The following is a 27499-nucleotide window of genomic DNA, read 5'->3' as shown; positions in this document are numbered from 1 at the left end:
AACTCAATAGAGGAAAGTGACGTGACTCATTCAGAGGACCTGTCTGGGAGCTGGGTTTGCGAGGCACATAAATACCTCACCTGGCTGCTGTTCTCCATCTAGTACAAAAAGGAGGAAAGGACCGGAAAAGATTATGTATGCCTAGAAATCCTTGAAAGCTTCAAATTTATTTACACTGAAGAAGGCAAAACATGCTAAGCCAAGCATTCTAGGAGGTGGTGTAATGAGAATTCTCCCTCCCATTTTCCCTTTTTCCCAGTTGAACTTCCATATGTTATCAATTACGAGCCACCACAGTTTTATTCAGTTGAGGGAGCAATTGCATTCACGCATGGCTTATTTCCCTCTGCCCCAGTGAGCAGAATTTCCAGAGAACGGGATGGTGAACCCGTGGTGAAGAGGTCAGTGTGCACACATTGAAAGGCTAAAATGGGAAGTGTTTCTGAGGCCAATTTTCCTGGAAAACAGTCTGCCGGGAGGGCTTCAATGGTTAATACCCAGTAGCCCTACCCCGAGGATATATTTTTGCATAAAGGGTAAGTTTTTGTATTTTGGCAGAGAAAAGGAGTATGCTACTCATTGTCCTTTGGGACAAATACGAGGGTGTCAAGATCCAGCTCATGTCAACAGTCTTAGATTATTATTTCCCATGCCCCACCCCCCCCAGCAGAGCTTCCCTGGCTCTGGGCTATGGTGCAAAGTGAGCAGGACTTCCCCTTCCTTTGAAGGCAATTGCACAAGGAGTGAAAAATACTTGCTTGTAAAATCTCTTTGTACAAAGAATTTCATATTCTGGACCCCCAGTACCTCAAACATGCTGTCTAGTTTATTTTCCAAGAACAAATAGGAAGAAAACTCTTCAATGCCAAGCCCAGTTGCCTCTTGTAGAACAATGGTGTCAGCAACAGAGACAGGGGAGGCAAAAGCGCAAGAGCTGGCGGGGTCTCCACAGCCACCAGGTGGGATTTAGTTGTGGAGTCACGTTTGGATTCTTCCATTCATTCCAAAGGTACCTACTCTTCACAACCCTGTGCCAGGCAGTGAACTGGGTAAAGGAGGTAAAAGGTGACTAAGACAGTCACTTAATGAATATGGTAACTTCAGATGACAAAGAACCAGGAAGAAAATACAAATGGATGGAGATTAACACAGCATCTACTTTACATAGGGTGGCAGGAAGGGCCTTCAGAGGTGTCAGCTGAAGCAAAATTTAAGATGACAAATCAGGAACAGGAAGATCAAATATCAAGAGAAAAATAGTCTACTAAGGCCAAATGGCAAGATCTTGGCCCCTGGAGACTGGGGTGAGAAGTGCTGAAAAGTTCCACAAGCATAGAGAGAGAAGGAGCCCAGAGCAGGGTGAGAGTGGAGAGAATGGGGGCTGAGGGCAAGGGGCCTGGTCGTGAGGGACTCCTGAAGGGCCTTACAGGCTGAGGTTTGGCATTTTTAAAGAATTGTGTCATAACTGCAATGGAAACCACAGAATGACACCATGTGATTTCCGCTTTTTAAAGATCGCTTTTGGTTGCTTTCTGGGAATACACCGAGGGAAGCAAGAGCAGGGTGGACACCCACTCAGAGGCTATGGTGGTGGTCCTCATGACAGATCACAGTGGTCAGAATGCATTGGGACATGGGAAGTGGACAGAGGTTGCAATCTCATTCCAATCTGCCGCGTTTGTCACAGTGGGCAGGTACAACTGATTGTGTGTTTTAAATTTCTGAAAATAAGCCTCCGAAAAGCTAGAGCTTATAATTGTGGTTCTAAAATGTATCAAAGTGTTTTTAAGTATCTGGCAACTATAGTATTCTCACCTGATTTCCAGTTAGCAACATGGAAAATCATCTGTGAAAGTAAAGACTGTAATTTTGAAGTGCACATGAATCATCTGGGGGACACTCTTTAAAAGGTGGATTCCTGGTCGGTTTCTGTTTCCTACTACCCCCTCCTGATGGGACAGCATGGAGGTCTCTCCTGTGTGACAGATTGGATGCACTTCGACAGAGGCTGTAACCAGAACAGGATAGGCTGTACCGCAGTAAAAAAAGAACCCCACACTCTCAGTGGCTTAGAAGGATAACCCTGGATTGACACAGTCCTTCTGGGTTAGGATGGAGGCCTTTGTTCCACACTGTCCTCATTCAGGATCCTAATGGAAGCTCTGCCCTCTGGGACTCTGCTGGTTGCCAGGTCAGGAGGAAGAGAAGATAGACAATCGTGGGCTGGCTCTTTATGCTGCCTCCCATCTGTAGCATGTCGCTTCTGTTGGTGGCTCACTGGCCACACCTAATGCTACGGGGTGTAGAAATGCCATCCTCCTATGATCCTGGAAGGAGAGAGAAGGGGATATCAGAACCAGTGGCAATGTCCACCTCAGCAGACAAGGAGGTGGAGGAACCAGACCTGGAAAGATGGTTCTTGAGATCTTGAGGATCACTGGGCATCTATGGATGGTGAAGTTAATAAAATAATAAGATAGTGGTACTCATTTCCAAAATTGACAAAAACTTCCTTAGAGAAATTTCTTCATCTTTATTAAGTATTTTATGTTTGCTAGGATTAATATAAAAAGTTAATGTATATTAACAGAAAAGCTCTAAATCAAAGTTTCTTTAAATATCTGATACATAGTTTTTGAGTCAAGGGAAACTGCTTAAAAATAACAGAGTTGGCTGGGCGCAGCGGCTCACGCCTGTAATCCCAGCACTTTGGGAGGCCGAGGTGGGTAGATCACAAGGTCAGGAGATCGAGACCATCCTGGCTAATACAATGAAATCCCGTCTCTACTAAAAATACAAAAAAATTAGCTGGGTGTGGTGGCGGGTGCCTGTAGTCCCAGCTACTTGGGAGGCTGAGGCAAGAGAATGGCGTGAACCCGGGAGGCGGAGCTTTCAGTGAGTCGAGATTGTGCCACGGCACTCCAGCCTGGGTGACACAGTGAGACTCTATCTCAAAACAAAACAAAACAAAACAAAACAAAACAAAACAAAACAAAACAAAACGTTTATGTTATTCAGGTTGCTCCTATTTGGCACGATGGAATTGTTAGCCTTGCGAGGCTCCACTGTTCTTTGATCCAGGCTCCTTCACGGGGTCTGAGCATCTGTCTCCCTGTTCCAGCCCCTCTGCCAGTTCCCTTGCCCTACAGCCCCGGCTGTGTCCACCACCTTATTCACCTGGATCTCTGTTTTCTCTTTTGTACAGTAACATGGAGAGGGACAGTTTATTACTAATGTCCCTCTCAGAAGAACCCAAAAACATGGGTCCTGATGTGATCCCATATGCTCAACAGTTTTGAGTCACTCACTCTATGAAACAATCACAAACCAGTATGTTCAACAGTGTTTTAAGTTCTGAGAAATGTTATGAGATGCAACTTACTGCAAAGAAGCAAAAGTGGCTCCCGCCATCCTAGATATTAAAAATTCATTTTCGTATGATAGAATGAGTCTTAATGTTTTATGAACCTGGGTTTGTGTTTCCCTTTTTCCATTTACTGGATGTGTGCCTTGGAGAAGAAACTTAATCCTCAGCTTCCTCATCAGTAAGATGGATTCTAATTTACTTCTAAAGTTCATGTGAGAATAAAGTGAGATAATGTGACAAAGTGCTTAGCATAGTGTCCATATAAGACATGCTGATAGTTGTTTCATGAATGTCACATGAAAAGAATGTTCAACTAGTAAAAGACTATCATAATCTTTATCCTCACAACTTTGGATGGTATCTTGGTGTGAACTTGGCCACATTCAATTCTGTCAGCCTCGGTCAATCTGAAAGTTTAATGAGGCTTTTTCTGGAGATTCCTTCCATTTAGAAAAGAACCCTTCATTTCCTTCCCCAATGAACACTCTCTCAGGTAGATAGAGCCTAAAATGCTGTTCCATTAAGTGTTTGGCCCCCATTGGACCTCACTTGCTGTCCTACTTGCCCATGAACCCTGTCTTCTCTGAATTCTCATATTCTTCACACATCATCCTAATGCTTCAAAAACAGTTATCCATGCAATAAACATCCTATGCTAAACTATAAACAAACTACGAATGTTGTTTATAGTTTAGCATAGGATGTGAGGCCAAGGGTTCACATCTATTTGATGGCCTCCCACCGTTTTCCAGGTGAGGGAATGACGGCACACTTTGAGGCAGGTGAGTCCCAGGTATTGGAGGAAGGGGTTCTAAAAGGCAGCCGAGACCCATCTCCTTCTGGCTTTTCCTTCTCCAGAGTTTCTGCCAAAGCAAGGGGACAGGACCTGAACACACAGGAGAAACCCTCACGAAGGTGACCTGTGCAGAGCCACACATGCAGCCACCCAGCTTGGGGTCCTTCCAGCTCAGCTCTTGTTCAGCACTGTAGAAAGTGACAGAACCTGAGTTATTTTACAGGGCTAAGTGGACAAGTCAGGTTTGGCATGTTCAAAATGCTGATGAGATTAGCCATCTCTTCTGACTACCGAGTTAGAAATCTACTCGGTTTATCTGGAGCATCCTTACCCTCTTTACTCCTTCTGGTCAGAACATGCCAGCTACACCTGCAAGGATGGGAGAACACAGTGATGCTGACTCACCAAATAGTCAAAATGTGTTTCCTGATGAATTGAATTGTGGCCATTTTTCTCTACCCTTCTAAAAGTCCTTGATCAAAACAGACAGGATGCGATTTTAAAATATGGCACACACAAAACTGAAAGCACACAATTCGAATGTCCTTGTCTCTTTGAACTCAGTGGGCTGTGTGTCACCCACAATGGAAGAGCTGAAGTCTTTTTTCTAACTTTATGGGCTCCCATTTAGGTACGAATGAAATCGCTGAAATTTTGACTGCTTGAGGACTGTTTTTTCACACAGGCATCAGTTAAAAATACCAAAATGAATGTAAGGGCCCTTCTGTGTGTAAGCATAACACACTCAGTTTGCCTCTTCTTATCTTCAACTGGACTGTAGGGAGGGCATGCCTTCCTCAAAACATTTCGAATCAGAGTTGAGTTTCAAGTTCCACTCCGCAAATTTCTTTCTCTGGGATCTTGGTTAAGGTGCATAATCTCCATGGAACTAAGTTTCTTCACCTCCAAAATGGGGACAATAACTATCACTTTGGGTTTATTGTGGTGACATTTATAGTTTAGCATAGGACGTGAACGTGAAAAAAAAAAGTCAGTACGTACTGATTAAGCACCTATTATATACCCTGGGCTTCTGTGTTTGCTGCTTGCTGCCCAACTCTGGGACCACAGTTTGCATTACAGTTATTAGAGATTTGCATGTTTATTAGGATGTTTTCATTTCTTTTTTTTTTTTTTGGCAGGGAATATAATGTTTTGAGGAAGGCACACCTTTTTAAAATTCACACAAAGCACTATCTAGGCTAGAAAAGGCTGGGTCATGGCCATGACAAAAAATATAATCTAGTGGGGAAAGGCAACATGGAAACTCAAAAAAAAAAATTGCACTGTGGAAGAGCAAGTGTCTGTGTGGTCAGGGAGGGAGGAGAAAACATTCCTTCCAGAGTGAAGAGCTACTGAAACTCAGCAGCAATGGCAGTTTTAAGATATGTCCACAAGTTACCTTGATATTCCTCCCTTTAAAATATGTGCCTCACTCCTCTCCTTGGGAGAGTGGGCTATCTTTAGTAATCCAGTTCGAGTGAACTGATTGTGATGGACAGCCATCACACATATTGAATGTGTGTGATCCAGGACACTGAACTGTATGAGGCATTGTGGCATCCTCCTTGCTCCCTCTCCTTGGTCACTCCCTCTAGGGGGAACCAGATGTTATAAGGACTCTCAGGCGGCCCCTGGGAGAGGCCCATGCTGTAGAGAATTGAGGCCTCTTGCTAATACCTTGTGAGCTATCTTGGAAGTAGTCAAGCCCCAGCTGCCATCTTGTCTGCAGCCTCGTGAAATACCCTGAGCCAACACCACTTGGTTAAGCCACTCTAGCATTCCTGATCCACAGGAACTACAAAAATAATTGTTTATTTAAGTTGTTGAGTTTTGGGACAATTTGTTACATAATAGATGAGAAATGCAGTGGTGAAAATTTTCCAAAGGAAACTTCCCTTTGGTTGGAGTCTGGGGGCCTGGGCTTGGTGACCAAGATCTGAGAGTCATATGCCCCTCTGTTATAGGAAGTTAGGATTTAGCCTGTCAGCAACCTATTGAAGCCAGAGGAAGTCTTTACACAGGGGAGTGATATGATCAGAGTTGATGATGATATTTCTGGCATGAAATGGAATGGGGAAGAGGCCAGTTGGGGAGTGAGGGAGACTTCCAGTTAGGAACTTCTAGAATCAACAGTTCAGGTAAGAGATGATGAGAACATGAACTAAGGCAATGGCAGAGGGGTTGCATATGGGAGGACTGTCTTAAGATTTGGTGGTTTTCAGAAAGAAACAGGTAGTTTCCAAGGCCATCTAGTGCAATCATGTTTCATTCTGCATCGTGTAGGAAAAAAAAATGTGAACTATGTGACACCATATTTATACCAGTATTCACACACACACACACACACACACACACACACACACTCTTCCATGAGCTTAGAGGAATGAGCCCGTCACAAAGAGTACTTCAAAAGAAATGCCACACTCTTAGGATTTAATATTAAGCATTTGAAAAAATAGTTCTTTATAGAAATGCTAGTTCAAGAACAAAAAGAAAATAAAGAGCGCCCATCTTCCATTGGAACCAAAAGCCTCACATTTGTCTGTTGTACAAGTAAGGCCACAGAGGATTAGACTGAATTACAGTGGGGTGATTTATAGGCCTGTCTGAATACAGATTGCACACAGTAGCGAAATACTGGAAGATTCAAAAACTGTCTATGACTCAAATAGCACAAGCAGTGATAGTAAATTAGCTAAGTGCTCATCTCCCCAGACAAGGGTTTCCTTAGGAAAATAATATCTATTTTTGGTATTTCAGTAGCTCTAGAAAGAGATGAATACTACTGAAAGAGATGAATATGTCAATGCTAAGTCATGTATGTTTTAAAAGGCCACATTTCTACACAAATGGTAGGAAAGAAAATTTTGCTTTTTTTTTTTTTAGAAAACTTATTTTTATTCTATTATATTGAACACATTGTATCATCCCCACTCATAGCTGCATTCCAAAATAGTTCTTCTGGGAAGCAGGGTTTTAGTTTTACTGAACATGAATTAAAAAACCAGGCAGAATTCAAAACCAGGAGAAAGAGTCAAGGAAGCCTATTTGCTTTTGAGAAGGAAAATATTTATAAACAGTAATAGTTGAGAATCATATAATTTGTTTCTGAAAATTACCTTTTAAAGAGGGCTTTATTTTACATTTGCATAGTATATGGAATTTTGCAAGAAACATTAATTTTCAAATAACTTGATGTAATAAATAATCATGGAATACTCATTGTCCAAATATAGCAGATAGGACATGTCCACTAAGAGGAATGTTATTTCTCTTAAAATAAAGGGGAAAATCTAAGTTCCTTGAGGCAGAGACTGTGTTGTTGACTATGAAAGTCCTGTGCCTACCATGATACCTGGAAGGAGTCACTCACTCAACAAGTGACATTTTCAAGAGAACTGAAGGAAGGAGTGGAGGAGCCAGTGTGTGAAAACATGCCAAGGTACGGATGTTGGGCTGGTACAAATAAAAACAAAGCCATACATTTCAAAGGTATGCCTCCAAGGTGAGAACTCATAAATATTTACAACTGGAGAGTCATGTGGAAGATGTAAAAAAATCCTGATGTTTAAGAAAAGACAAAAATAACACAAGTGTGAATTGAGATGCTGTAGCACATTTTAGGAACCCTGATGTAACCATTTTGGCAAAAGCACATTGCTAGAGCCACAATTAAGAACACTGGTGTTTGGAGTAATTGGAATGTGGTGAAAATAACTTAATGAAATAATGTTTCTTCAAGACTATCAAAAATCTGCTTCTGATTCATAGTCCAAAGGTAAACTTTTGTGGAAGGAGAATACAGAAGGACAAAGAGAAACCACCACCATTAGTGCCTGCACCAGAGCAATTTATTAGTGTAACTTTTTCTTTTTTTTCTTTAAAGATTTCATAACAACTGAAGTATGTACAAAGTCTTACAGCATTTACACCATAAAAAGTTTCCTATTAGCTGATGAAGACTAAGGTAGCGCTGCTGAGAACTTCAGATGTGGCAAAGGCAATGAGGCAAACCACTTGTAGGTTTCCCTGTCTGCTGCCACATCATAGAGTCAGCTGAGTGACAGCTAACTGTACCACCTGAAAGACAGGTTATTGGGAAAAAAAGGGGACAAGTTGATAGGCAGCACTAGAGACCATGGGGTGGAAAAGCTACATAGCATTGAATTTCTACAGTTTCCTAGAGCTGTAACAAAGACCCACAGCCTGAGAGAGTAACATATGCAAGACAACAGAATCACGCTGCTCAGATATGGTTCAGCTACCAAGTGTGTTCACTTTTGAATGGGAGGCTCTACTGATATGGCTGGTATTTTCACTTCTGTTCATGTCTTCCGATAGCTCAAACCTGCACAAGCCTCACTCCCTTCCCCCAAATCAAATAACAACAAAGGGAGAGAGAAAGAAACAACATGAAATTAGTAGTTCTCGACAAAAACAAACAAAAAGAACACAACTTTTTTTTTTTTTTTTTTTTTTAAAGGCATTCAGTATTTGTTTTAGGGTGGCCATTCTGTCAAAAGATAGTATTAAAAATTTCTGAAATATCCCGAATCAGAACAACATCAACAAAACCCCTAAACACCCAACTTCCTAGATTTAACCATCCTTCATTTCATCTGATTGTCTTTCCTTGGGGTCAGCATTACACAGAACCACCAACATTTACACACTGAATCGGACACAAAACTTAGCATTGTTACCCCAGCGACACTTCACTAAGTGGCAAGAGAATTTCAACATGTAAACGATTAATGTCAGGGTCACCACTTTATTCCACAGAAAACCCAGCCTGGTTCTATGTGCGGTCAGTCACTATCTGTTTGGTAGCAGATCCCATTTACTGTCCCATTGGAATAGTCTCACATGTAGGCAAAGTGGCTTTTTATTTCAAAAAGATTCTGCTCTCAACTTAAAAGCCAGTTGATAAAACTTTTAATTAAGACATAATAGCGCGGGATATAAAAACACAAGAACCACATAAATATTGAAGAAGTCGTATACCATTTTCTTGTAAACAGTTTTGCTTAAGAGCAAAGCCCTAATTAGATTCTGGCCTGAAACTTTTGGCAGATGACGCGTGTTAGGCCAGGCTCTGCAGCGATGGTGACGTGGAAGCCAGGTCAGTCCCCATGTTGACAGGCATGCAACTTGAAAACATTGCACAACAAGCAACACAAAGAGTGGAGAAGCTCACAACACTTCAAGGAGACCTCACAACCTTTACAACTGCGTAAGCACAGAGACCCACCCTCCCTCCTTTCCACGCACTGTCTTACACGTGGGAGACCTTCTGTGACTCTCTAGCTTGTTTGATGCTATATAACCACTTGATGATTCTGGCATTTCTTTCGATGGCAGAAATGCCATACGGCACACGGTCATTGGCACTGTCATCATTTCTAAGGTCACTGTTACTGTCCTGAGACTGTTCACAGTCTGAGCTGATCATGCTTGCGCTGCGGAAGTTGAGGGATATTATGTCAGAATTAGCCCTTGCAAAGTTTTCCATTCCCAGGTTTTCCAGCTCTTCCGGGTCCAGTCCACAGTAGTTGAAGAACCTCTCCACGTCCGCGTCCACTCGGAAATATCTGTCACTCAAGTCTGACTTAGACCGCTGGAGGGAGGGTCTTCGGCTGACTCCACAAGCTGGTTCCACAGGGTCGGCCTCGGGGGACTTCATGGTGGCGATGGCTGCGATTTTGGGCTTGGGAGGCAGGGGAGGGGCAGAGCTACTGCAGGGGATGGCCTTGAGGGGCTTCACGCTGGTCACCTTGCGGATGTCGGAAGAGCTGTGGGACACGTGGAGGAAGGACTCGGCTGACTGCTCCAGCAGTCTCCTGCTCACGTGGGAGCCGCCCTCCTGCGGGCTGCCGCGGCCCTGCGTGGGGTAGACTTTCAGGGACTCCGCGAAGGAGTGACGGTGCAGGTCGGTGGTTTCCGACCGGTGGGGCGGCCAGTTGCGGGAGCTGTGCTTGTGCCCCGAGCCCGAGCTGGAGCCCTCGGAGCTATTGATGATATTCTTCAGGATCTCCAGCTTGAGGTTCTCCCTCTGCACGCCGCTCTCGGTCTTGGCGTGGTTGCCAAATACTTTGAGCGTGGGGCTGCCCAGCGCGCGCTTGGCAGCCGGGCACACCGGGGGCTTGGCCAGCACGGCGGGCTTTACGGGCTCCTGCTTGGCGTTGATCACCTCCTGGCTCTTGACGTACTTGGCCTTGTCGGCCTCCAGCCTCTCCACGGCGCTGAGCCTCTTGGGGTTGGGCTCGGCCTGCCTGCGGAAGTAGTCTGGCCCCTTGTTCAGGATACGCAGGGGCACGGCAGAGGTGAAGGTGCCCGCGGGGCTGACCGGCTTCACCATGCTACCTGTCTGTAGGGTCTCCGTGGGCATGGTGGGCGGTCTTTCCCCGGCAGCCGTGTTGGATGCTCTTCTGGACGCCTCCGCACGGCCTGAATAGACACATGTACATGAAGCGCCAAGGGCAGCGGGTGCAGCCTGGGAGCGAGTGTCAGCAGCAGTGGCCGCAGCAGCGCCTCATCTCACAGCTCATTAACCGCCACGGTGGCTTTCATACACTTTTCTCCCCTTTCAGGCAGCCCTTGCACAAAAAGGCCACAAGCCACAAGTTCCTTTAATCTGCTTCGCTGCCTCCTTTCTTCTCCCTGAAGAGGTGGGAGTCTCCTCCAGGTCTTTGTGTTCAACTGCAGGCAGAGCTGAAACACAAAACAACCAACCGCGGGTTAGGAGGGGCGGGTGACATCACGGCTCTAGCAACAGAGAAACCCCGCAGCGCCCCCGCCCCGCCCCTACGCGGCCGAGGGTCGCGGGCCGCAGCTCAGCAGCTGTTTCCCCAACTGCGCGAGGGGGACAACCCGGGCCTTGCACCCCCGCCTGTGCAGACGCGCGGCAGCACAACGCTGTGCTGGGAAGAAAGAAAGGGCTAAGGTTTCCCACGCGCGAACTCTTCCAGCTGCCTCCGGATTGGTGAGATCCGCCTTCTGAACACGCCCGGTTGGCATTTCTTAGCTCAAAACCCAGCAAATACTAGATGAACGTAGGAATGAGGGCTTAGCCAAGTCTGGTTCTCCAGCTCATTACATGCTACTGAGTTCCTACGAATCCCTTCCGTGCCCCCGGTTGCAACGTCGTGAATTATCTCTTTTGGAATGAAGCAAAACTTCTCCCTCCGTACTCCCAATCTCTCAGGAACACTTACAACAATTCCTTTTATAACTTCATAAACTGAAAAGGGCAAGAAATGGGATTGGCAGCAAAGCTACAAAGTTTAAAAAAAAAACACAAAAAAACTCAACATGTTTCAGTTATCTTACTTTGGCCAACCAATATATTTAAAAACACTTTCTCCTCAAAACCACAAATGTGCATGGAGTTGCTCCCATTAAACACAAGCTTACTTTTTTTTTTTTTTTAACATTAGAAGAAACCTAGAAATACTTCCAGATTTACCATATGAGTAGATAATTTGATTGTCCCTAAGTTATCCATAATTTTTCATACTTAATGAGCAGAAATCAAAAGTTTCTTTATGGTATGTATATTTCCAAATCCCCTAACAGTACTAGGAACAAAGTCTTAAAAGTGTCAATCATACCTAACAATATGTTAATACTATAGAAAACTTGGGTAATAGGTAAGCTTTCATGGGAAAACTTGACTACCAAGTCAACAACAACAATGAAACCCACCTGTCAATAGTTGAATGTTTATCAATATTCCTACTGTAATTCTGTAAGGAGTCTTTTTATTTCATATGCCATATAATATGACACTTACCCCCGCAGCCCCTGGAACAATTCCTCCCATAACCTGTTACTGCAGGCCGAGAACATTCACAAATGCATCAGCACTCCAAAGCAGCGGGCTAATGACCTTAACAGCATCTTTGGTTATCATTAGGAATGTTAAGAGAGTAAGGTATTCAACTAACATGCCAAACAACTAATTGACAAAATAAATAAAGTCATATTACAACCAAATATGCTGATATTTCTCTTTATAATTTTCTGAAATTCTTAAATCTCTAAATGCATCCCATCACCAGGTTTTGTTAGAGATAATTTTAGTAATCTGCGAAGGGGTTTGTTCTAATAAAAATATTTTCCTATGCAAGATTTGAGAAACCCCAAGGCAATACCTACGTTAACAATTTCCTTTAATTGTGTGGTTCTATTTTGATACCTTAATTCAGTTTTTTAAAAAAACACCTCCTCCCATTAAATTGAAATGAGATTGTTTCTTTGAACACATTTTGAATGAAATGACAGAAGGGAGCCCTGATTCCTCTGGAGGCACAATCTCATCCTCTTTACAGAGAAGACTCAGAGCCAGAGCAGGCAGCAGAGCTTGGGCCAGGGTGCAACTCCAAGGGCATCATACCCGGGACTCTTAGGAGAGGGCTGACCCCAGGACAATACCAGAAGGTCTGGCGGCACAGTGAGGGGCAGGACCAAGATCTGTACCCTTCAGCTTTGTGCCTGAGGATTAGAGTAGGGAATACCACCCAGTGGGCAGTGGGAGACAAAGTTCACCTCCCTTCTCCTGGGGCATGAGTTAATTGGACGAGATTCCTTCAATCCCTTCTTCCTTTAAAATCATGAGGTTCTGAGGATCTAAGAATGAAGGAGTTACTTCCAGTTTCAAAATGGCGTGTTGGAATATTGGTGAATGACTGAACTTTTCTATGGTCCTGCACTGACTGTTCTTAGGCCAATGCTCTCTGAAGATGAGTTGTAGTTCTCATGTAACATTCCTCCTCATACAGGCCTGTGCTTCTCTTCTAACCATCTTCTCTTCTAGTTCTATCATATTCGGACCAGAAGCCTAAAACACCTACACCACTGGCGTGGCCTTCCATGCATACCTGCATGTCTGTTGAGGTAGGCTTTGGTACTGTTGGCAACACTGAATAAAAAGCCTGACTGTCAATTCACAAGAGTGAGGAACACCAGTCTATATTCTAGGAAGCATTTTCCAGAAAGCTGCTTGTCTTCCTTGCACACTGCTTTCTATATTCATGTGGCAGACACCCTCAGGACGGCTCCTCTAGCACTCGCAATTGTTCCACACCCCTCAACAATTACTTATCTTAAAACCTGTGTGAAAGAATTATGTCAGAAATAGCAATTATCTGCAAGTACTTCATACTTCATTTCCTTTTGGCTTCTACCCCTTCCCACTCCTCCTCTGCTATTCCCAATTTCCCTAATAATTTTCAACAGTGATGATGTTTTGACATGACCATGGTTAGAGTTTATAGTTTTGATGTGAACTCTGGGAAGGAAAAAAAAACATCATCATCTTATTGGAAGACCCAAAAGCAACAGAACAAACTAAATATACTGTTTGGGGTGTTGTGGGATACTAAGGCATACTCCAAGTTTTCTACCTGGTTTAGCTAACAAAGTAAACCTACTTCAAAAATAAGCAGGTGACCTAGGTTGCTGTCTCTTGTAATATTTACATAATCCTTAACTCTGGTTCTTTTATTTTTTAGTGTGAAACAGTGTTGGCTGGGACAGAGCTATATGGTGCTGGAGAAATACTCTGAGTTTTGTAGTGCAGACTTTCTACGAGATAACCATGAGGTCTGTTCAGAGAGCACTGTGGCACATGACACTCTACTGGCTGTGGCCTTGCAGTCAGCCCTCTGATGTCCTGAACAGGCCCCCTGAGGTGCAGTCAGGCGCTGATGGGATGGTCAGGCAAACCGCCAGGCTGGGAGGGGCTTCGTGTTGTTTTGAGGAAGGAAAATTAGATCTTGGCCCCGTAGGGTTTCATCAACAAAAATAATTATGTAGCCTTGCCTGATCCTTGACTTATGACTCAGGACGGAGAACACAGCCTGTGGGTGGGAGAAACTTCCATTCACAAACCATCTTGGCTATATTCTACCCTGTTTAACATCCATTTGAAAATTTCATGAAGGGATAAAAAGGACTGGGGAAAGTAAACTTGGCAAAGCCAAAGTGCTAAATGGTTTGCAAATCAGAGCAGATATGAACTCAAATGCAATCTGGCCTAGGGGTGATGGTGGCGGCGGGTGGTGGGGGAGCACATCATCTGTGGGGGAGTCTTGGTCTGTGCAGGGAGAACATGTGGCACACAGAGCCAGCTGGGGGGCAAAGGACCCAAGGACAAGGAAGAAGAGCAATGTTATCTCCCACTACCCACTCTAGTGGTGCTTCTCAAGCTTTAATGGGCTTGCAAACCCCTCGAGGATCTCCTTAAAGCACAGTCGGATTTGGTAGATTTCGAGCGAGGCCCAGATTATGCATTTCTCCCCAGATCCCAGGTAATGCTGTTTGTTGCCTTTGAGTAGCAACAGGAAAGGGGGGAAGCCCATTTCTGTGCTAGCCAGCATCCCATTAGAACCCAAATGCCTCCAGCACAGAAGAAACAGGCCAAAGTTTCTTGTCTCTGAATGAGCAAAAGTCTGAGCTTTTTAGGCACAGAAATAGCAATCTCAGAGAATTCCAAGTTTTTAAAACCAAAGTGGCCTGAACCTTTCTAACTTTCAATCTGCCAGCTCCTTACAGGTGCAGTCAGGTGAACAGGACCCTCAGCTTAACCATAACCTTGGGGAGACTCAAGAACATTCGCAATCCTGGAGGTGGTTAGATATAGAGAAAGAACCTCATACACAGTTTATTTGGCAAAAAAATGCTAAAGCCAAAGTTCCTGTAATCCGGGCAATTTGTGCCTCCAAGCCTCTGAGGCCAGGCAGATAATGGGAGAGTGTGTGGCCTGGGGAAAGGAGCTCCCAGCTACGGGCTGCCATAGGGAATGTGGCTCATTGTTGACACAGCAGCAAATCCAGAGCTCTGCACAAACTCTCCCGATTTAAAAATTCAATATTAAAAACACTGTTGGCCAAATTCGGGCTGCTGTTTTGTTACTTCCTCTTTAAAGAGTGCTTCTCGTAACGAAAAAGAAAAGGATAGTTAAATGCCTAATTAGTTTTTAAATTTTAAGTAGGAAAGAAAGCACTGGAGTTAGAGCAAGGGCCCTGGGAACTGAACACAACCTGGATTCACCCACAGAAGTTTCTATGTGAGAATGAGTAATTCCCCTGCGTCTCACAGCAGGAAAAGGGGGTTACGGAAAGAGCAAGCCTGAGTAATTGAGCTCTAAGTCACCTGACATCTAAGTGTCTTGATTTTCTTATCTATAAAAACAAATGTGTTGAATCTGGTGAGCTGAAAAATGTCTTCAGCTCAAACATTCTTGGGAGCAAATAAAAGAAGCAATTTACCTTTGAAGTTATTAAGAATTCTAGAACTGATTCTTCTAGTTTCCTAACATGCCAGATAACAAAACGTTTACAATATGTGTAAAGCTGTTCTCTGGAACACTGCTTTTTGATTTTTCTGGTAACAGTATTTGTGCATACTGACTTGAAGCATCAGGTTCCAACTTGACTCCGATCACTCTCATATCTATACTCTTGGCTTCCCTTTTAAGAACAGTCACATCCTTGTCTTTGAACTAAAAATGCAGTTTCCCACGGCAATGTTGACTTTTGGATTCTTTACAAATGGAAGACAGATGCACTTACAATACAAGAGTACTCACTGAATTATGGCTGTGTTCAATCAATTAGTACCTATTGGTGGAGCAATTATGTGTAAGACGTAGAAAAATCCTGAACTTAAAGATTCAAAATGCGTTTGATAAATGTGAATTGAATGAATGATGTAGAAAATAAATTCAGCAGCACTGTGGCAAAGGACTTGAAGGCAAAAGAAGGGTAAGGAGGAGACGAACTCCAGTAAAGACCCAGGAGGCGAGGGCATCCCTCATCAGGGCAGCTTTTGAGTTCATGGTACATTCAAGACACTCTGATGGCTGGTCTGGAGTGCTAGGGGACAGCGGTAAGAGGCCAACTAGGTATAGGGGAAAGGCAGATGACTTTGGATTTTATGAGGTAATTGAGCATTAGTGACATGGTCATACGTGTATTTTTTAAAACTCCCCTGGCTGCAGTATGGGGACAGGATGAGTGGGGATTAAGTGTGGCTGCAGAGAGGTGGGTCAGAGCTTCCCAGGGGAGGGGACATGGCAGCTGGGCTCTGAGCACCGCCCAATATGGCACCGCCTATGGTTCTGACCCGTAATGGTTTAGTACCCTTGGGCAGGTCGCTTTATCTTCTCGTGCCTCAGATTTCCCATCTGGAAAATGGGGATAGCAATAGTACCTACCTCTTTAGGGTTTTTTGAGTGGGTTAAAGAAGAGCACACAGGCATTTTCCAGTGAAGATTACTTCACTCTTACCAAGACGGTGGCTTTAGGATGGATAAAAGAGTAGACAGTTTCAAGGGATGTTTAAGAGGCGCACTGGGCTGAACTGGGAGACAGGCAGGATGCGAAGGGTGAGGAGGTACAAGTTGAGGATGAGTCATTCCCAGCTTCCCACTTGACTACAGAGAAGTGGCTGGCAGGAAGTATACACTCTCCTCTCCAATCCTTGCTCCCTTCCTCCTCTGCACCCTGGGCTTAAGCCAAACAGAACTACAACTACAGTGGTCTCTCACCCACTGTGTCCACTCCTGCTGCTCCCTCTGCCTGAGCCATTTTTAACCAACAGCAATGCCATTCCATTGCTTCCTTTATTTATCCATTTTATTTAGACATTAATTATTATTATTATTATTATTTTGAGACGGAGTCTCGCTGTTGCCCAGGCTGGAGTGCAGTGGCGCAATCCTGGCTCACTGCAAGCTCTGCCTCCTGGGTTCATGCCATTCTCCTGCCTCAGCCTTCCCAGTAGCTGGGAGTACAGGCGCCCGCCACCACGCTCGGCTAATTGTTTTTGTATTTTTAGTAGAGACAGGGTTTCACCATGTAGCCAGGATGGGCTCGATTTCCTGACCTTGTGATCCACCCGCCTTGGTCTCCCAAAGTATTTATTCATTTTAATTAATAAGATATGCTATCATTTTCAACATCTTCCCTTTTCCTTCTCTTCCAAGCACATCACCACTTTCATTAACCTCTTTTATACTGTGAGCATAACTTGTAAAGAATGCAAAGTAAAGGAGAAAATGAAAGAGCAAATGGAGGAGTAAAAGGCACGCACCAAAAGAGACTGACTTTGCACACTATAAATTGGACAGAAAGTATGAAATCAGAGTGTCAACCATCTGGAAACATTAAGTCAAAACCACCACCCTTTCAGGACTTGCACTTTTCCAATTACTGAATGCTGTGTCTTTTTCCTTCTTATCTCCATGGTGAAATCCTTCACCATCTATAATTCTGATGGCTGAATCTTCTCTTTCTGACCTTAGTATTGCCATTAGCAATCAGCTCCAGATTGCAAGCAAAATAATCTTCTTGACAACAACACTATCATGTTATAAATTTTTTAAAACCACAGACTTTTCCTAATAATATTTAAACGTCTGATTCCAGTATTCTAGTCATATTTTAGCGTATTCTTTCAGCTGACTACAGTAGGTTTTCCAATGTTGTTTAATAAAGTATGCTCTCGCTCTAGGTTTCCATTATTTTGTTTTAATTAGGCACTTTAATTTTTTCGACAAGATGAGTAAATCATTTCTCCACTTTTTCAGCAACTTTTTGAAGTCTGGTTTCTTTTGACACATCTACTCTATATGACCGGAGGATGGGAAGTAAATGTGGAACCAGGTGTAGAGATGCAGGGAAGGCCAACTTTTACCTTCTAACGTTTTTACAGATACAGTTCAAGGAAAGTCCACCCCAGTGGTGCTCCTGATGTGTGCTGAGGCATACTAGTGCAACAGAACAAAACTTGCACAGGCATGTTGATCATATGGAAAAGTTATTTTGACATAAGTGAATATGCACTACGTTGTGGCAGGATCCTCCAAGTGGCAAGTCAGGAGGGAGTGGACTGTGTACAATTTGTTACCCACAAAGGTTTCACATGGTGTCAGGTGGGCAAAAGCAAGCTACCGAGTCTACTGGAATAGGAATAGCTTTGCTTGAAGCCCTTCACTCGGTGCTCAGGTACACAATGGGGGCCACAGTCTCCTCTCATCTCACACTGGCTGGGGCTGAATTCAAGGGCACCCAAAAAAGCCCAACACAGGCCCCTTGGGGCTGAGGAGCCTGGGAACTGGCTTATACCTCCAGTCTGAGAAGTCTAAGGGCAGAGTCTGTAATGGACTCTCTAACCAGACCGCACAGGCAGGATGAAGCTTCCTTTCCACAGGCACAAAAATGAGGGTTTGCTTGGCCCACATATGTGCTGGGGAAAGGTGGTCTGGGAGTATTCTCACAGAAGTCCCTTCAAAGGAGGCCAATAGAAAAAATGTCCGCCCAAAGCCCTCCTCTGAGAAGGCTGGGGGCATCCACTAGCTAAGGAGAAGCGTGGCTGCCTCCACAGAACCCAAAAGCTCCCAGAGAGAACCAGCTCTGAAATGCGCCATGCCCAGGGGACATCGATTCCTGCTGCAAGAGCCAGGGAGAGAAACATTGTCACCTCTGCTGAACGCTCTGTCCGTCCCTTGCTCATTATGCAATTTGGGGCCTGCCCAGTAGAGGCTGGTAGAGCCGTCTGATAAGGAGCAGGGGAGGAGGTGGAGCAAGAAAAGGGGAAAATGATGTTTGTTAACTACCTTCTTCACAGGGTCTCCAAGCCAATGCAGGCCTGAGCTGGGAGAAGAGAAACCAATTTAACTGGACCAGAGGTGGAGTTTTGATCTTGATGTGAGGCAGCACTCTTCCATGCCTGAAACTGATCCGGGGACTCTAAATTATTGAAGATGAACAGAAAAGGCTACAGGTCCTGTCTGAGATTTCATCCAGGCATAGAAATGAAAATTCAGTGGGGTAAATGCTTAGGGCATGGAAAAAGAACACAGGACACTTGACCCTGAGCAAGTTTCTCCAGCTGGTGTACCTGAGTTTCCTCATTTATGGAACACTGATAACCATGATTCCTACACTTCATTGGCTGGGGTGAGAATTCCTTGAGGTGACACATGAAAGTGCTCAGTGAGGAGCTCAGCCCAGAAATTGTTCGGTAAATGTAAGCAATTTTTTTTTTTTTTTTTTTTAAAGACGGAGTCTCACTGTATTTCCCAGGCTGGAGTGCAATGGCTCAATCTCGGCTTACTGCAACCTCTGTCTCCTGGGTTCAAGAGATTCTCCTGTCTCAGCCTCCTGAGTAGCTGCAATTACAGGCGCCTGCCACTATGCCTGGCTAATTTTTGGTATTTTTAGTAGAGACGGGGTTTTACCGTGTTGGCCAGGCTGGTCTCAAACTCTTGACCTAAGGTGATCCACCCGCCTCGGCCTCCCAAAGTGCTGGGATTACAGGCATAAGCCACCGTGCCTGGCCAATGTAAGCTATTATTAAATGCTGTCCCCAGTGTCTGCAGCTTGGCACTGATAATCACCATCATTAGATTTCAAGCTTTATGGTAAGTGAATGATCTTTTGTCTTAAAATGATTCCATTACTCTCAAGTGATAGAGCCTGTGCTATTTCTGTCAAAGAGGATTGACCGTGCAGTTTCTGGCTAAAAGGTCACTTGTATGACCCCATTTTTATTTGAGTTACAGAGAAAATATGTGGTTTCAAATTTCAAAGCAAACAGTTACATGAGTGAAACAGGCTAGAGTAAACAATAAAGCCATTATTACAAATGAAATCTGGTAGTAGGAGAAAAATAGCAGGTCAAATGTCAATCCATGATGGATTCTTTAATGTCATTCTCCAAGGTCATTTAGAGAAGTCATCCACATGCTTCATTTTCATTTGTAAGTAAAGCGATTAACAAAAATGTTAGAAGTTTCTTTTAAAATGTTTTCCTCCTATTTAAGACAACTATAATGAAACAGAGAGTCAGAAAAAAATTTCACATTTCTAGCTCAACATTCTTCCTTGGCCTAAGGTAAGGAATGTGTTATTGTAAGAGGGCCCTCAATTTGCATCAGTGATGGGGAGCCTTGTCTTTTACCTGGGATTACAGAAACCAATGCTGTGCATAACCAGTGCCAAGAATCACTTGGAAATATAATGACTTGCTTGATGAAAATTACTATAAGTAATTAAAAAGCAGGGCTACTAGAATTCCTTTATGCAAATATAATAAGAATGCCTGCCCTACCCAAACAAACATAAAATGATCCCCTTTCTGCCAGTGTTTCCTCTCTTGTGGAGAGCTTTATGCGGCTTCATATTCAGTTGTGACGATTTATGAGGCCATGACCAAATATTAAATGAATGTGGAGTTCAAGGGATCACTGTCATTTTTTTACAGACTAGTCTACTCGAGTCACAGAGTTTATAAGACTTGGTGGGCCGGGCAAGGTGGCTCATGCCTGTAATCCCAGCACTTTGGGAGGCCGAGGTGGGTGGATCACGAGGTCAGGAGATCAAGACCATCCTGGCCAACACGGTGAAACTCCCTAAAAACACAAAAATCAGCTGGGTGTGGCAGCACATGCCTGTAATCCCAGCTACTCGGGAGGCTGAGGCAGGAAAATTGTTTGAGCCTCCGAGACAGAGGTTGCAGTAAGCCGAGATCACGCTACTGAACTCCAGCCTGGAGACAGAGCTAAACTCCGTCTCAAAAAAATAAAAAAATATAAAAAAAAAGACTCGCTGGCTACTGTGAGTTTGAGAGTTAGTGGGTTCCCCATTTTGGGTAAACCAGGCACAACTTCCAGCAGCAGTAATAACAACTCAACTAACTTGGTGATTATAAAGTCTGGTAGTAACTCCTGCAGTTCATAAGGCTTTGTGCTGTGAGTTCCCACACCTCATCTCAGCGAGCCTCCTTAAGAGGTGGTCTGATCCCCTTGCATAGAGGAGAGGGTGAGTACTTGTGAACGGCAGAGAGACCCCAGACCAGAACCCAGGGCGGTGTGGATCTGGGGAGCCATGTCCAGTGCTTCTACCAAGGTCAATTTTAAGAGTCTGCACTTTGCATGTTACTGCTTTCTCCTTTAGCTGTGTAAACTTGTACTCTAGGGCAAATCTAGCGCAAATGATAAGAAAGTTTACTGTGCCAATATACGTAGAATATTTATTTTTGAAAAAAATTGTAATTTCTAGTAAACAGCCTTAGGGCAGAAGATGATATTTACTCTGAAATAAAATGTGTTATAATAAAATTATGAAACATTTAAATTTGAAGGGAGAAAAAGTAGTATTTTGGGGGAATTCCTCTGTGAGTGTATTAGATAAATTGCTACATAAATTATGTTAAAAAATTACCTGTTAGTAATGACCACTTCTTATTAAGCACATACGATGTCCCCAGAACTGAAATAATGCCCCGTTAGTAATGACCATTTCTTATCAGGCACATATGTTGTGCTGTAATAATGCCTTTCACACATTTTTAAGTTCCATCCTGCAAATATCTCTAAACCAAGTGTTGTTATCCCCATTTTACAGATGAGGAAACTGATGTCCAGAGACATTAAAGAGGTTGTCTAAGATGTTCAGCTATGGAGGGGCGAGGGCTTCATACCAAAGTATACAAGGATGGTCTGGCTTACACCACCTTGTCACATTGTAGTTTCAGCTGTTAAAAGAGATACGTATGAAGCATCAAATGTATTTTTAAATGCTTTATATCAAAGTAATATGGCTCAGGCACCCACATTAATTATATTTTACTTCTGAAAATCTACTCTTTTGGCCATTCACTGTTTAGTATTAATACCAGCTTCCTCCAGAGGGTGAAGGAGGAAAAAAAAACCTTGATTTTTTTTGTTAAATCAAATAACCATGCTACTTGTTAACAGCTTAAATGCACAAAAGAGAAGATAAAACATTTATAAATTGAGTTCTGTTCATTTTAAATTTTCCTTCTTTATGCTACTGACTGTGGATCCATCAAAGTTGGCTGAACTTTGATGAAACTAATGAAAGATTTGAAAAAGAACAGTAATGTAAGACTGGTTTCATTCTATCTTACTGCACAGAACATAGGAAGAGCAGAGATCACCTAATTTTACTGCTATTTTTACTAAAGCCCTCAGCTATGCACATAGTAGGCATTAATTCAAATGTTCACGGAGCTGAACTAAAATGTTAAGCATTCAGTAGAATATCCAGCACACCCTCTCATATTGTAAAGGCCCAATGAAAATGTCAGATAAAATCTTGAGAAGTGAAGTTGGAAATGTGTATATATTTGAAATGATACTCCAAGTACCTCCTTTTGATTGGAGATTATGGTGCAATAGAAAGTAAATACACGGAGACTGTTTATTCACAACCGAAGAAACACTTTAGCACTGAATTGTGCTTAGAGCACAAATAAGGGGCAAAAGGAAATGAACACAAGGTAGAATTTTACAGCAGAACCAGTAAGTTCACTTAAAAAAATAGTGAATATTGTTGATCTCATTTGTCAAGAAACACCTAGAATTATTTTCCATCTCTTGAAGAGTTCTTTGTATAGCAGTTGTTAGAACAACTAGTTCTTTGCCTTAAGCATATTCTGAAAAGAACAGTTTTATTTTTCACTTCTATGGATGCAGACTGAACTGTGGGATAAATAATCTTCAAAATAAGACATGTAAGACTATAGACACTTATTTCTTGCAGCACATATTTTCATCTTTCCAGCACTTAACACGTCTTACATAAAATTATATTTTCAAGCCTAGAATGCTAAAGGTAAGGCTTCATCACAATTTGCACTTGAAGTATTATTTTTGGGTTCAAGTGACAGGAAGCTCAGCAATGACTAATAAGTTCATCCACCTTGCCCAGGCCCAGTTCAGCTCTGCCGTGAAGCTCCTTCAAAGGAAAGCAGCAGGCTTGGGCTCCACTGGGCAGAGCTAGGTTGGGTCCAGCTGTGCCTGAAGGTAAGCACTGCCTTGGGAGGGAGAGGAGAGACTGGTATCAGGGGGATGTGGGTCTGCGACCACAGGCTCTGTCCCCTCTATCCAGCTTCCTTCGACCAAGACGCCCTCCTCCTTCCCAGGCTCTCTGATACCTGCCTCCACATTCTGCGCTCTCTCCTGGAATCCACTGCCCTCCTTGAGTCTTCTAAGCTGAAAAAAGTCAACAAAACTACAGGGAGGCCTGTTCTGACCTCTCATTCTGAGTCCCATCCTTCCTCCTGGGCTCTTGCCTTACAGTCCTCATTCCCGAATGGTGAGTGGTGGTAATGACCCTCCTCCCCGAAGGATGGGACACCTGACGGCAGCTGTCTGGCTCCTGCCTGCCCAGCACAGCAGGTACTAGAGGACAGCAGAGTTTGGAATCTCTTGTAGAGATTCTCGTGTGACATGTGCTTAGTTCAGGATGTGCCTTTGCCCCAAGATAAAAGAATACAAATCTAAAAACCTCACCTAATGTGTTATGAAAATGGCTTTGTTCACTTACCGGTCTCCCGACTCGCGCCTGCTATCAAAAAGAAAAAAAAACAAAATCGAGCTCACTTAAGGGGCTCTCTAAGAATTATAATAATCTAAAACCGTCACTAAAAGTAATCTGATCAATACGCTAAAAAATTACAGACATTGTTCAGTGGGCAAAATACATCTTTCATTAGATATGAAAACTCTGCCTTCAATATACATTAAAATAAAATGTACTTTTTTTTACACGATTCCATCATGCTTTCATGTTAAAATGATACCACCTGCTTCTATCTTGATTAACATTTAAGCTTCTCATTCCTGTTTACTACAGAAAAATAACTCCCCAAAGTGAAAAAGGGAGTTGGCTTTTAGAAACAGTTCTTTTATTCTCAGTCTCTAGCTTTGTTGTTGTTGACCGGGAAAGGAAGTTTTCTCCTGTGTTTTCACAAGAGCGAGCATAATTTTGCTGCAGTAAAAGGTAGTTGCTGATGTCTGGTGCCTCATGATCTCTTAAGCTTTTGATTCTGGGCACAGGCATCTTCAATGTAAGAAGAGGAACACAGCAGCAACCATTTGTTGGCTGCCTGCCACCCGCCGGACCTCATGCCAGGCAGGGTGGACGTCTTCTATTTACCTGCCCTGCCCAGCACCTGTCATTCTCCCACTTGACAGATGGGGAAGTGGAGACACGGAGGGTTTCAGTGATTTGCCTGCAGTCAGTGAGCTGAAGGAGCTGCTGTCCACCTCAGGGCCCACCTCAGGGCCATCTGTATTCTAAGCCTGTAACCTAAGACTGCTCTGGACGGTCATGGAAACAGCTGTGGCCACAAAGACTGAAGAGGGGCAGACCTGAACATCAGCCAGGAAGGAAAAAAGGAAAAAATACTGGCCAGTGCCCCCATCACCAACCCCAGCTTGTACCATGCCAAGCCCCAGGCTGCTTTCACAGCAAAACTCCTTCCTGCTACGGTGGGAGAGTGTGTACTTACTACAGGCAGAAGCCGCGGTTAGGAGTACTTGCTGTGCTGGAGGATACATCAGTGAGGGGGACTGAGAGGCAGGAAGATGATGTGAAAACTTTGTGAGGAGAGGCATTCATAAAATATAAAAAATAGGCCCAATGAATCCAATATGAGGCAGTGACAATAAAAGCTCTTTGTTTGGTGAGATTCTCCAAGGGGGCTCTCAAAATGTGGTGACACCCTCCTTCGTGGCAAATAAGTATTCTAATATCTTTCTAAGGAAATTAGAATATATTCTGCACAATAGAAAACTAACAGTCTAGTCATGACCTGATTAGATAAAAATCAGCCTATCCTGGTGAAGCCTGAGCCCATCTCTGGGGACGGATCCTTCAACCATGCAGACCAACGCAATGCAACTTCCCCCAAGCTCTGCCCTCAAGGGAACCAATTCAAAGGGGACCTGCTTAATCAACTTTATATAGGCAGAAGAGCCAGAAGGCAGGACACCCCGACTAGAGTATTTGTTCACTCAGCAAGTGTTTACTGAGCATCTACAAATGTGCCAGGCAGTGAACAAAACAAACACTATGTGGAGCTCACATATATGGCAATCAATCAATCAATCGATCGATCAATATAGTATGTAGTATGACAAGCATAGGTGCTGAAATGAAAAGCAGAGCAAGGATTTACTAAGGTGGAAATTACTGTTGACTTAGATAAGAAAGGTTCTGGTAAAGTGATTGGCAGGCTTTCAGGAGATATGGGAAAAATAAAACAGGAGACGGTGATATGGGTGGCTTGTTTCAGGAGTTTGGAGAGGAGGTAATAGCTAGAGGTTGGTAAGCAGAATCAAGAGAGGATATTTATTTTCCAATGGTTAAAAACAATAGCATGGGCTGGGAGCAGTGGCTCACGCCTGGAATCCCAGTGAATGGGGAGGGTGAGGCAGGAGGAATGCTTGAGGCCAGGGGTTCGAGGCTGCAGTAAGCTATGATTATGCCACTGCACTCCACCTGGGCAACAGAGAGAGAGAGAGAAAAAAAAAAGGCAGCATGTTGGGAATGACACAACAGAAAGAAAAATGCATGTTATACAGGAAAGACTTTACACTAATGCACTGAGAACAGGGGGATAAAAATGTGACCAAAAACTTTAATCCAGAGAATAATGACGTATAGGTGTCAGCAGGTTGTATAGGATTTTTCTTAACTGGTCAGTGGCATCGGAGGAGAAGGCCTTTTTAAATAATAAGGTCTCTAAAGGAGTGGCAGTAGAAGAGAGCTTCTGTGGGTTGGGGCCTGTGCCTATATGGATTGCTGTCGGAGGCTGAGGATAGGCACAGGGTAGAGAGCACGAAAAGGAAGACAGTGATACTGTTGTGGGAATGTTCTTAGACACTGGTGTGTAAACAACGGCCTCGTGTTCACGGAGGCAAAACCTAATAGGGACAGGTCTCTGAAACTCTCCATTTTCTAGACATCTGCCAAAAGCAAATCATCTGATGAGTGATAATTTCATCATCTGTAAAACACAGGAAGAAAGTACTGCTTCTGTGAATTTAAAGTTTATCAACAGGGAATCAGAGATCCTAGGAGAAAACAGCTAAGAATTCATAGAGCAATATAATAGCTAAGGATGGGACTCAATCATTCAATTTATACTCATGCCGGGCATTGTTACTAGCGCTGGAGGTATTGACATGAATGGAAGAGACACAATTCCCTGTTTTTGTGGCATGCTTAGGCATTCACATACATTCCACAGAACAGATTACACGATTTAGAGTAGAGATGGGGGAGATTTTATGGTTGGATTCTAAGGGAAAATGTAAACTGTGCCTATAAGGAGGAGAGGCTGGTGTAGCCATAGGTTCTAGGTTCTAGGGTCAGAACATGTGAGTCCCCTCCCCGATTTACCACCGCATGACCTTGAAGAATTGTCTCTCTAACTTTAGGTTCCTTAGCTGTGCCATGTGGCTAATACCAGGGTTCATGATAGTAGAGGGGGCAATATATGTTAGCTACTGTTTTTTTCAGTGAACTGGAGAAAACATCAGATGAACATCATAGACTATAAAGGCAATTCGCAGGTTAATAGAAGGAAGAATTTTTGAACAATTCAAATGCCCAAAACTAGAATTCATTGCTTTTTAAAGAAGTGCTAGCTTTTTGTCCCAGGAATGCTTCATGCAGAGGTAGACTTACCATCTGCCCAAGAACTTTTAGAGGGAATTCCTATAATGGGTGGAAGGAGGTGGCAGGTGAATGTCAAGTTCCTTTCTAACAGGTTCTACGTTTCTTTGAAACTTCTATTTTCAAAGCAAGAAGAAAGGAACATGAAGACAGAACATGAAGGTAGAATTTTAAAGATAAACTGTAATGAGAATTTAAGCATCAAAAAATCATTGCAATATATTAAGAAAGTGACAAGAATGTTTTTGATAAGTAGATTAAATCTAAGAAAAAAAAGACAGTAAAGAAGAGGGAGGTTTAAGGAGACTGGATGAAAAAAGTAAGAGAGGAAGAAAGAAGGAGCAGGATGCAGGGCATCCCTTCAGTCATGGGCACTGGAGACCCTGCATGGGCATGGTTCTGCCTTGGTAAGCTGTCAGCCTTTTGTGCCTCCCTGTTCTAGTGGCTGCGATCTGTGCCAGGGTTGATCCCTCCCATCCTTTATGGCCCTGAGCCTCAAGCCTCACATACTTCTCATACAGCATGTATGAGAGGGTACAGAACGTGTACAGTGCCTCCAGCAGCGCCTTCCCTTCCTCCAGGCCAAGGGAACCACTGACAGGAGCCATTCATTGGGCTAAAATATTACCAACAGGGGCCCCGAAGTGGGCTGACTGAAGAACAGAGGCAGCTTCTAATGTTATCAAGAGCTGGATGGTTCTGCAATAAACTGTGCTAAAAGATCGTGTTATATTTGCATGTAATGTGTCAGCTTATTTCTGAGATTATGATATTCTTTGGAAGACATTTAGCCAGCAATTACAGTTAAGTAATCACTTCGTTAATCCTCCAGTTGGG

At 43.5% G+C, this 27499-nt stretch overlaps 1 protein-coding gene across 7 annotated transcripts in view; it reads right to left on the bottom strand.

The window, feature by feature from the left end:
* Positions 1-5850: 5850 nt before the first annotated feature.
* The window catches only part of FAM110B (family with sequence similarity 110 member B), a 156626-nt gene continuing 134977 nt past the window's right edge, over positions 5851-27499 (bottom strand). For all 7 annotated transcript variants that reach the window (XM_073018099.1, XM_008000700.3, XM_038000477.2 and 4 more), the window contains one exon: positions 5851-10877. In XM_073018099.1, coding sequence (XP_072874200.1) covers positions 9442-10554 — 1113 coding nt within the window. In that variant the 5' untranslated portion in view covers positions 10555-10877 and the 3' untranslated portion in view covers positions 5851-9441. The remainder of the gene's footprint in view (positions 10878-27499) is intronic.

The sequence above is a fragment of the Chlorocebus sabaeus genome, chromosome 8, assembly GCF_047675955.1.
Source record: "Chlorocebus sabaeus isolate Y175 chromosome 8, mChlSab1.0.hap1, whole genome shotgun sequence".
NCBI classification, from domain to species: domain Eukaryota; kingdom Metazoa; phylum Chordata; class Mammalia; order Primates; family Cercopithecidae; genus Chlorocebus; species Chlorocebus sabaeus.
This window is presented reverse-complemented; position numbering and strand designations above follow the sequence as displayed.